The 12,201-nt window shown below is 45.7% G+C and overlaps 1 protein-coding gene across 1 annotated transcript; it reads right to left on the bottom strand.

Moving 5' to 3' along the window:
• Positions 1-8,008: 8,008 nt before the first annotated feature.
• On the bottom strand, positions 8,009-9,142 carry LOC115951992. Its single transcript, XM_031069098.1, has one exon. It carries the CDS (start codon positions 9,140-9,142, stop codon positions 8,009-8,011), a length of 1,134 nt encoding a protein of 377 aa, XP_030924958.1.
• Positions 9,143-12,201: the final 3,059 nt, after the last annotated feature.

The following is a 12,201-nucleotide window of genomic DNA, read 5'->3' as shown; positions in this document are numbered from 1 at the left end:
AGAAAAGTTACAATTTTGTCTTCAATTGCATTATTTCACTCTTTTATACCAGTATTTTAGTCAAAAAAACAAATATTTATACCAGTATAAAATTTGGTTAGTCCAAAAACCTCTTGATAAAAGTTTTGTAATACTAAATTATAATATTTTTAAATCATCTCTATGGGGTCCAATAATTTATGGCCCTGGCCCATGCTCTGTTAGAGCCCGGGGCCCGTGTCGAGGAGGGTATTTGCCGAGGACGAATGGGGAAAGGCCGAAGTGTCGAGTGGAACAGCCGAGGATGACCCTGTCCTCGGCACTCCAGGACTTCAAGGGGAAGAGCAACGTCTCAATGATGGCTACCCCTAAAAAGCCCCTTGAAGGAGATACGAGTAGAATGGGACCCACGTTGGGGGTACGGTGCGAAACTGGCTCAGGATAAATACATCCCCTCCGCATTAAATGCACCCGCCAGCGTCCTGACCATGTTAATGAGAGAAGACGCCTGGACAAGGTGACTTTGATCGTCGCAACTAACAGAAAGCAAGATGGGACAGTTGATGGGACGAGTACAGAAGTGGGCACCTGCCTGGCCAACAAGTGGAGGGCTAAGATCAATCAAGAAGGGCTATATAATGTGAAGGTTAATGCACTAAGGAAGAGGCTGGGAAAAATGGCCAAAACCAGAACCTCCCAGCCCGCCTCCAGGAGAAAGACTCCAAGAGTGAACACGATTTATTTATATATGAACACCACGGAATACCACGGTCATGTGACCAAGGCCTAGCCTTTCAAACCCACGCTCTATAAGTGATATTGTTTGGGTATTTTTACATGCGAACCCAACGTTGTTATGGGTCGTTACAAATCGTGTCCTTACAATCTCTAACCAAATAAATAAATCAATCAAGTTGGATAAATTGTGGCAGGAAGTTTGTTTTATAAAAATGTAATTTTTGATAATTTGAAAGAATTTCTAAACAATTTTATTTTAATCTAAAGATCATATTTAATGTGAGGACAATAAATACAACTACATGGATTAAAAAAAAAAAAGGAATATTTCATTTTTTCATTTGTTTGGAAGTTTATTACTGAAAAAGAAAATGATTAGAGTAAATTGTGCATTTGGTTCTTATCTTATACACTATATTTCAATTTGGTCCTTAACTTTTTAATTGTGTCAATTTGATCCTTAACATTTCAGTACCGAATCAATTTAGTCCTTATTGTTAATTTTTGGATGAAAATTGATGACATGTCTAATGGCCAAAATAAAAAATTAGCTTTCATATTTCAATACCGTGTCAATTTAGTCCTTACTGTTAATTTTTGGATGAAAATTGATGACACGTCTAATGACCAAAATAAAAAATTAGCTTTCATTGATGTGACAATACAATAAAATTTTATTTTGCCCATTTGACATGTCATCAATTTTCATCCAAGATATAACAACAGGGACTTAATTGACACAACACTGAAAGGTTAGGGACCAAATTGACACAATTAAAAAATTAAAGACCAAATTGAAATATGTTGTAAAGGATAGGGACCAAATATGCAATTCACCCATAATGAAATGTTTATTTCATTTCCTCCTTAATAATCATCCCACAAATTGGAGTAACACTAGTTCTTCTACACAATGTTTAGGTGTGCATGGAAAAATGGAATGGAAAAGGAAATAAAATGGTAGGCCCATAAATGAATGGATTATGATATTATGTATTCTTTTAGTGTTTGAAAGCTTAAAGAGGGAAACTTTGAGTAGAAAGTTCCATTTTAAAAATTAAGATGCAGTGAATTACACTATATAATTTCAAAAGTAACAAATTAAACATTGATGTTTCAAAAAGTAACAAACTAAATCTCGATTCATTGAAGTGAAGCAAAATTGTTTGAGACCCATAGTTTAATTTGTTATGCTTCTAGAGTATAGGGTTTAGAATGCAGATTTTCAAATAAAAATGAAAGATTATATAATTCTACTAGTATATCATTTACATTTAATTTGTCTTTTTTTCGGGATAATTAAAATTGACAGCTTTGTCTATAGTGGTTGCAATGGATTTGGGTGTCGGTTAGCCATGAGCTTTTCTATTTAGCTTGTATCTTAATTTGTTTATGTATAGTTTTAAAACCTCGTTTTCAAGTACATCATACTTGAACTCACTTTCATGATAAAACCAAAATAAGCTAATATCAAACAAACATCGAGTGGTTCATTACTAATTGATTTGGATGGTTTTGGCACTGTGCAATAATGATGGAATAGGATAACGATTTTATTCTTTTTATATTTTTTTGTCTTCCTCGTAAAAAATGACACTGTAGGCTTCAAAGACGGGCTTGTTGGGCCAAACCACTATTTGGGCCCACAATTTATTTATCTGGTGGGTCTGGGTATCCTACCTTGGGTTGTCCTAGGCTAAGGGACCCAATGAGGTCACTTTTCTCTCTTTCTCAATGTTATCTTATCTCTGTCTCACTCACTCTTTTCTTTCCTCAGAATTGCCTCCCCCAACTATCCATTCATTTCTCCTATTTATAGCCTTTGTTAATGGGGTGATCATCATTATCTTCTCCCTTAGTGCAAAGAAAGGTCCAATGTCGATGAACTTAAATGGATTTTTAGGTATGAGTGGCTTTGGAAATGGTTCCCACTTCAGTTAATGTGTACGGCAGTGGAGTTTCCTAAGGTTTTGCCAAGCACTTAAATAGCGATGTGACTGGGCAATGTGACCAAGCATGTGCATAGTGCCCGGAAATGGTTTCCTGAGCATCCTGTGAGCAGGGCGTACACAGTCCACCTTTTAAGTGTCCGAACAACATTCAGTTCAAATTGGTAGTTATTCATGGGTTTGGGCCGGGGCTCTTGTTGATGTGAAGGTTGGACTTTTGGCCCATATCATTGATTCATGGTCCAAGGCCCAATATGAACTTGGGCGTTAGTTGTCGTATAATAGCCCCCCCTTGATTTGTCTTCGGCCCCCAGGGACGAATCAAGGAGTCAGAGAGGCAGTGTTTTGCCCGAGAAGTCCAACGGATGTGCTTGGGTGGTTACAGCGGTCCATAAATGCGCTCCTCAAAAGACGCGTCACTTCAGACCCTGCGGTTCTGCCGTCATTATTACCTGGCAGTTCACAAACCGAGGCGCGTGTGTGGATTGCTCTGGGCATCTCTAAGGTCACTCCCCTTTTACTTCATCATTGCTAATTAATGTCACTTATTGCACACCAACTGATGCTTTCCTTGGCTCCTATAAATAACTCATCTTAATCCATTTTCTCACTTTTCACTCTCTGTTACTCCGAAACTTCTCTCTGCCGAGCATTCTCCTGCGCTCCAGTTCACTAACCCAGAATCCTCCTCTCCCTTAGAGCTAGAAGTAAGTCTTCTTCCCCTTTCCTTTGTTTTTATTTCCTTCCCTAGAGCCCTTTTTAATTTCTAGTCATAGGATGAGTTTTGCTTACCTCTTGAACACCGGAGCTCCCTTAGTTGCCTTTAGGCAAGCCTTTAGCGTCCCTGATGATGTGGAGTTGGCTTATTGTCACGAAAGTGAAATCGCCCTCCACAGAGGGGCAAACACGGCCATTTTCCCGCTGATGTCCGTCCTAGAAGGCGGGGTCAGGTTTCCCATAGACCCGCTTCTATTTAACACCCTTAGATACTACGGATTGAGTGCCGACCAACTTCCCCCCAACTTTTACCGGGTAGTGAGTTGTGTGGGTAGGTTGAACCAAATGTTCGGCTTGCAATTAGACCACCACGATGTAAACCACATGTACAACCTTTGTGGAAAGAAGAAATCAAACTACTACTTAAAGACTAGAGATAACAGGGTACAGCTGATTTCTTGTTTGCCGAACTCTAATAGGAATTCCACTGGGGAATATATCCGGGTGCGCGGCAATTGGTTTGCCGGTGACATCCCTCCCCCTTTGTCACGGCACGAAATTGGTTCGTCCTCACCTTCAATTCCTCATGTTTCCTAAATTTGTAAATACTTTATTTACTCTAACCTTGATTTGTTTTCTTTTTGCTGCAGACGGTTCAGTGTTCACTTAGGATATCAGAACAGTTCACGTCCAGGACCTGAATTTTGTGCTAAGGTCCGAGATCTTCGTGCACTAGGACGGGCAACTCTGTGCTTCTCACCTTATTCTCGGCGTGGACCCGGTGTACTCCACTTGGCAACCTTTCAGCCAAGCCCTCATTGTAGATAGCCCACTTCTTTCTTATATAGATGTTTGGCATGTGAACTTCCTCCCCCCTAGCATTACTGTAGGCGAAGTCCGAGACCTCGGCCCGCGGTATACCTATTTGGACGAACTCGTGCCTATAAGGGACAAATCAGCCGAAGCAACATCCAGACATCTCTGGGAACGTGCTCATGAGGCCATTCGGCATGAAGCCGTACCAGCCGAACCCGCGAATCCAGTTCAAGAAGCCGCGGAGTCTAGTGACTCTTCCAGGACACATTCCACTCCCGAAGATATGGTGACCAAAAGGACTTTGACTGTCAGCCGTTTCATCCCTGGGGCAAGCTAGGCCGTTCAGCAGCAGCCTCCACCTCAAGGGCGCGTCCCGGCTCCTCCCGCTCATCATCCGTCTCCACTTACTCCCAGGCTGCAACGCAAGAGGCAAAGGCTTACCGATCAATCCTCCACCAGCCCGGGAGAGGGTTAAATCCAAACTCCCCTTCAACCTTCTCGGGATATCACCATCCGGGATATCCCCTTACTCCCAGGCTGCAACGCAAGAGGCAAAGGCTTACCGATCAATCCTCCACCAGCCCGGGAGAGGGTTAAATCCAAACTCCCCTTCAACCTTCTCAGGATATCACCATCCGGGAGCCGCTGGCCCAGGTTGGAACAAATGTGGCCTCATCCTCTAGACCGGCGCAGCCGTGGCAACCAACGTACGAGCTAGACGGCACGCCCCTCCCGGCTAGCGCAAGCGTCCGAGCATGGGAGAAGGGTGAAGGGGGCCGTGTTGCCCAAAACTTGGTCCACAGTCTCCTCCTGCCCGAGGATGTGAGCACATTTGCTGATGGGACCGATGAGTCCATGGGGAGAAGACTCCAATGGCACACCATCGCAGTAAGTCCTCTTCCTTTGCACTCTTATTATTATCATTTTCCTTCTGTGCACGTCCTTATATTTTTTGTGTTCGTTGTAACTTCAAGTTGTCGTGCGTGAATAACATTGTCTTTAACAGGCCGCCCAGCTAGCTCATATACTAAATGAGAGGGTGAAGGATCTTACCGTAGAGGTTGATTAGGAGAAAGCCGGTAAGGAAGAGGCTGTGAAAGCGGCTAAGGAGAAAACAAAAATTTCCGAATCTGCCAAGAAGAGGGCTGCTGCTACGGAGAAATCCTAGGCTTCGGCAGAGAAGAAATCGGCGGAGCTAGTGACGCGGCAGAATAAAACGGAAGTGAAGCTGGCCGAAATAGCAAGCTTGAACTCCACTCTATCCGAAGAGGTTGCTGATCTGCGAGCGGCCCTTGAAGCTTGTAAGAGTAAGTGGTATGATGAGGGGTTTGTCGACGCTGAGAAAAGTGTGGAGCCAGTGGTATTGCAAGCTCGGCAGCTATCTTTCTGGGAGGGCTGGATGGCTGCTCTACAGGCCTTAGGGATGCTCGAGGACTCCCCTCTTAGGGACCCTGGTCAGATCCCCATTCCAGTCTCTGTCCCTGCCGCTCAGAACCTAGTCAGTCCAAATGAAGAGGAGGAGACGGATAGCTTGAGGGAGCTGGTGGAGCAGATTGATGCCCACGTGGAGATGATCGGGGCAGAAGTAACCAACAACCCTCCCACTGAAGGCCTTCAAGGTGAAGATGTCCATTCCCAACCTCTCGTACCCGAGCACCACTTCGCCGAGATGACCTCCGAGACGCAGCCCGTGGATCTTTCTTCCTAATTGCCGAACCTGCTTTACTTTTCTTCTATTCGCTTTTATTCTTACAGTTTTTATTTAATTTCGAGTTGGTTTGCCCATGTCGCCAGGCTGTGGCGACTAGAAAATTATCTCTTGGTTTTAAACAGTTTGCTCGGTTTCTGAATTTGAATCTCAATATCACCGGGTTTTGGTGATGACAAAATTGATTTATCATGCTTGATTTTAAATTTGTGTTATTTGCCGATCAATTGTGATAATGCATGTATATTTTATCCTTCTTGTGTATGTTTCAAAGTTTCCGCAAATGTATGCGCAGCTTTCCCTAGTTGGTTGATAGGGGTTGAACCGAGAAGTCGGATTATGCTCTTTGGAATTCCGAGTAAGTTTTCTACCTGCTCGGTGATGGGGATTGAACCGAGAAGCAGACTTCTATCCTTAGAAATGTTTTAGTAAGGTTTTCACCTGCTCGGTGATAGGAATCGAACCGAGAAGCAGGCTTCTGTCCTTAGAAATGTTTTAGTAAGGTTTCCATCTGCTCGGTGATAGGAATCGAACCGAGAAGCAGGCTTCTGTCCTTAGAAATGTTTTAGTAAGGTTTCCACCTGCTTGGTGATAGGAATCGAACCGAGAAGCAGGCTTCTGTCCTTAAAAATGTTTTAGTAAGGTTTCCACCTGCTCGGTGATAAGAATCGAACCGAGAAGCTGGCTTCTATCCTTAGAAATGTTTTAGTAAGGTCCACTTGCTCGGTGATAGGAATCAAACCGAGAAGCAGGCTTCTATCCTTAGAAAAGTTTTTGAACTGCTTGAATATCCTTAGCTTCCCCCTTGTCCATCAACCGGACACAGTGAACAAAAAGAATTTGCCCGGCAAGAACGAACTAGTTGCATCTTTATCATATGAGTCAGTACAATATACATTTTTTCATGCATGGACGGTCAATGATAAAACTTCTTAAGATTATAAGCATTTCAAGGTCGGGGCAATGGTACTTCGTTCATGTCTTCAAGATAATACGCCCCCACGCCTGCAATAGCTGTAACTCTGTACGGTCCTTCCCAAGTTTGGGCTAGCTTCCCAACATTTGTATCTCGCATGCTTCCTACTGCCTTTCTTAGTACCAGGTCTCTGGCGCTGAATTCTCTCATCCTTACACCTTGGTTGTAGCGCCAGGTAAGCTTTTGTTGATACTCTACTAGCCTTATGGTTGCTACTTCTCGATATTCTTCAAGTAAATCTAGGCGCTCCATTAGTTGACTTTCGTTCTGTTTCGTATTGAATTATGAAACTCATGCGCTACATAGGTTGACCTCGGTTGGTATCACGGCTTCAGCCTCGTAAGTAAGAGAGAATGGGGTTTCACCCATGGATCTTTGAGGAGTTGTCCGGTATGCCCACAAAACATTGGGTAGTTCTTTAGCCTAGTTGCCCTTCACTCCTTCCAACCTTCGCTTCAAGCCGTTCACGATTACCTTGTTCACGGCCTCAGCCTGGCCATTGCCCTGGGGATACGCCAGAGTAGAGTACCTGTTCCTGATGTTGAGATTGCTGCAAAATTCGCGGAAACCTCGGCTATCAAACTGCAGCCCGTTATCCGATATAAGGGAGTCCGGGACCCCGAACCTAGTGATTATATTCTTCCATATGAATTTCTTCACATCTACGTCTCGGATATTGGCCAAAGCCTCTGCCTTCGCCCATTTGGTGAAGTAATCAACGACCACCAACACGAATCTTCGATTGCCCGTTGCTCGGGGAAATGGCCTGAGTATGTCCAGCCCCTATTGTGCGAAGGGCCAAGGACTGCTAATCGGGTTCAAATGCCCGGCAAGCCGGTGTATCTGAGGGGCGTGCTTCTGACACTGCTCACACTTTTGAACGTATTCTGTGGCGTCCTTCTGCATCTGGGGCCACCAGAATCCCTGAGTCATTGCCCGGTGTGCTAGTGACCGTCCCCCTATATGGCTGCCGCATACCTCTTCATGCAACTCAACCAGGAGTTGGCCTACTTTCTCCGGGTGTAAGCATGACAAATATGGCCCTCTAAATGACCTACGATAGAGTTTCCGGTCTCCAGACAACCAATACTGGGCAGCCACCCTGCGGACCTTGTTGGCCTCCTTCTAATCTTCCAGAATCCGGTCATCGGCCAAGAAATCTATGATGGGGTCCATCCAGCTCGGTCCAAGTGTTGCGACTGCTGTGACTTCGACTCTGGCAGCCCCCTCATTTCTTGACACCTTAATGCTGGACTCGGGGACGAGTTCCACTCTGATAAGCTGGGGAATATCCTTGGTAATTGACGATGCCAGAGTGGCGAGAGAGTCAGCATGTCTGTTCTGTGCCCGGGCCACTTGAATCACCTTCACCGTACAAAAGTCGTCCATGACCTGCTTTGCCAAGTCTAAGTATGCTTTTATCAGAGGATCTCGAGCCTCAAAACTCCCCTGCACTTGATTGACTATGAGTCTTGAATCCGAATAAATCTCTACATCTTGAGCCTCTAACCGTGAAACCATCCTCAGTCCGGCAAGCAAAGTTTCATACTCTGCCTCATTGTTGGAGGCATTAAACCCCAACCTGAACGAATGCTCCAAGAGAATTCCCTCCAGGGTGATTATGACTACCTCGACTCCAGCCTCTTTAGCGCTGGAAGCCCCATCCATATGTACCTTCCATGGGTGATGCTTCACCTGACAAACCATCTCCCCTTTAGGAGAGAATTCTGCTACAAAATCTGCTAATACCTGCCCCTTTACTGCACTTCTCGGCTTATACCTCACGTCGAATGCCCCGAGCTGTGTCCCCCATTTAGCTATTCGCCCCATGAGATCAGATATTTTCAACAATGACTGTAGGGGATGTTTGGTCAGCACATATACGGTATGAGCTCGGAAGTACTGAGGCAATTTCCTGGTAGCATGCACTAGGGCCAACACCAATTTCTCCAAAGGCAAATACCTGGTCTCGGCGACGACTAGAGTCTTGCTGATATAATACACGGGCTGTTGTACTCCCTGATCCCTTAAAAGTACAGCACTTACAGCATGTTCGGATACCGAAAGGTACATGACCAATTCCTCTCCAAGCTCTGGTGCACTCAACATTGGTGCTCGCACTAAGTACTCCTTAAGGTTCTGGAAAGCCTTTTCACATTCATCATCCCACCGAAACCCCTTCCACTTCTTCAAAAGCTGATAAAAAGAACGGCAGCGATCTAAAAATTTTGAGATTAACCGGTTGAGAGCGGCCAGCATCCCGGTCAATACCTGTACTTCTTTCGGGTTGCTCGGCGACCGGAGACGCTTCACGGCTTCTATTTGGTCGGGATTGACCTCTATCCCCCTGTTGGTGATCAAGTACCCCAAAAATTTGCCAGCCCCTACTCCAAAGGCGCATTTTTCTGCGTTAAGACGCAATCTGTGCTTTCGCAACACCTAGAACACTCCCTGGAAATCCTCTATATGCCGGACCTCTTGCTTGCTTTTTACAACCGTATCGTTGATATACACTTCGACCGTATGCCTAATTTTATCCCGAAACATCTTCGTTATCATCCGTTGGTATGTTGCCTCGGCATTCTTTAGCCCAAAAGGCATCACAATGTAATGATAATTAGCAGCGGGAGATATGAACACCGTTTTCTCCTGGTCTTCACTGGCCAGGGTAATCTGATGGTACCCTTGGAAGGCATCCAGGAAGCTCATCCTCAGGTGCCCATAAGTGGCATCCACTAATTGATCAATCTTTGGCATGGGGAACGGGTCCTTTGGGCATGCCCAGTTTAGATCTGTGAAATCCACACAAACCCTCCATTTGTCGTTCTTCTTCCGGACAACCACGGTATTCGTCAGCCATTTCGGGAAAAAGGTCTCCTTTATTGCTCCTGTTTCCTTTAGCTTCTCTACCTCCTGTCTTATTGCCTCAACGTGGTCTTTGGCCGACCTTCTCAGCTTCTGCTTCTTCGGGGGATATGAGGGGTCTACATTAAGTTTGTGGACAATAAACCCGGGATCGACCCCGGGAACTTCATAAGGATCCCAAGCGAAAACATCTAAGTTTTGAACTAGAAACAGTAATACTTGGACTCTTTCCTCGCAACTCATGCTTGCTTCGACCTGAAAATATTTACTAGTGTTTAGCAGTATTTTTACCTTTACTAACTCCTCAGCCCAGCCAGCCTCCATCCCTTCTCGGGATCCTTTAATTACTATAATAGGTCTTTCCTGGACACATCTTCCTGTTCAACACGCCCCTGTTTGGGTCGCCCAGTCTCCTCGTCTCCTACCAGTTGTCCGGTGATTTCTCCCTGACTGACCTGATTCCTCCGCTTCTAGTTCACTATGGTAGTAAGGCACTGTCTGGCCGCTTGCTGATCTCCTTTTATTACATTGACACCCCGCTCGGTTGGGAATTTAATCTTTACATACAGTGTTGATGAGATGGCCCTCATTGAATGGATCCATGGTCTTCCCAGGATGGCAGTATACGGGAAAAATGAACTTATTATTGTGAACGTTACAGATACCTCTTTCCCTCCCATAATCACGGGGAGAAAGATTCACCCCTCAGGAATCACTACTTTGCCATCAAACCCAACCAAGGGTGAAGTGTGCTTTATAAGGTTCTCCTTCTTTAGACTGAGTCCCTTGAATAGATCGGGGTACATCACGTTGGCCCCACTTCCCTGGTCTATCATCACTCTTTTTACTAAGAAACTGTTTATCCAGGCCGTGACCACTAATGCGTCATCATGTGGCTGAATCGTCCCCTCTAAATCGTCATCGTCAAACAAGACGGGCTCCCATGCAAACTTCATCTTCTTACCCAGCGACTGTAGACCCGAGTTACCTTCTACCGGTACCACCGTCAACACTCATTTCCTCCTTCCTACAATGAGCTTCTCCGGCGCAACATGGATTACTTCAATTACCCCCACAGGGGGCGGGAGAAGGTTTCCCCTTCGTCGGGTATCTTGCCCTACGACTCTGTCCCACGAGTCTAGCACAAAATCCTTTAAGTGCCCGACCTTGACTAGTTGCCCGAGGTGGTCCTTTAATACCCGATACTATTCGATGGTGTGACCTTTGTCTCGATGATAAGTGCAGTAAAGACTCTGATTCCTTCTGGATAGGTCCCTTCCCATCTTGTTCGGCCATCTAAAATACGGCTCGTGTTTGATCCGGTTAAGAATCCTGTGTACCGGTTCCTTAAACGTCACGTTCACTTCTCCCATTTGTGCGGTCGGTTCTTGAATCGCCAGACCCCCACGAGGCCTGAACGGGAAACCTGCCTGTCGGGGACAAGTTATCATTGGCGCTTTACCTTTGCTCTGCAATCGGTCATCTTCTAATCGTTTGTATTCCTTGATGCGTCTCATAAGCTATCGCATGCCTTCGGCCAGCTTCTTGGTTAACGACTCTCGTAGCCCGAAATCCTCGGGCAACTCCATCATAAATGTGCTTGTCGCCACCCTTTTGTTATCCCCGCCAATCTCGTTATATAGCTCTCAATACCGGCTGGCGTAACTACGGAGGGTCTCTCCCACCCTCATTTTCATTGAGAGAAAGGCTTCTACTGGCTGAGGTACTCAGCTGCACGTGACAAACCGGACTCCGAACTATTGAATCAGCTCGGAGAAACTACGTATGGATCCTTTTCGTAACCCATTAAACCACCTCAATGCAGTCGGTTCCAACCTCGAAGGAAATACCTTGCACATGAGCGCATCGTTATGAGTATGCAAAGACATCATCTGAATATAATGGTTGACGTGTTCTACCGGATCAGTCTTCCCGTCATAGTAGTTGAACGGTGGGCGGGCAAACCTATCCGGCATTTCGGCTCGCTCGATTTTGTTCGAAAACGGGGACCGAGCTGCTTTTCGCAAAGCATGACTCATGGTATCCATGGCAGCATTCTGGGGTCGCCTTTCTTCCGAGGAGAGTGAGTCCCTCACTTGATTTTCCCAAGAATGTGAACGGTCTCGGCGTTGCCTCGATTCCCGGGAGGGAGACTGATTCCTATTTCGTCGAGACTCTCTCGAGTGCGAACGGTCTCGGTACCGATGGGATTCCCAAGAATGTGAACGACTTCGCCGTAGTCGAGGTCTAAACTGATTGGATCCCTCTTCGTATCTATTTCCCCCAATCCCGTCCTCTTGTTGCCGGTCATTTCTGTCTCCTCCCCGGCGCCTACCTCTCACCTCCAGCTCCAAACCCTTGACTAATTTGCGGAGCCGTTCGAGTTCTTCATCCCATTCCTCCCTCTGCCTACGTCCCGTAGCACCAGAAACCATCCGTTGGGTTTGGTACGA

Source organism: Quercus lobata, chromosome 7 (genome assembly GCF_001633185.2).
Source record: "Quercus lobata isolate SW786 chromosome 7, ValleyOak3.0 Primary Assembly, whole genome shotgun sequence".
In the NCBI taxonomy this organism is placed as follows: Eukaryota; Viridiplantae; Streptophyta; class Magnoliopsida; order Fagales; family Fagaceae; genus Quercus; species Quercus lobata.
Note: the sequence above shows the minus strand (reverse complement) of the source record. Positions and strands in the feature narration are given on the sequence as shown.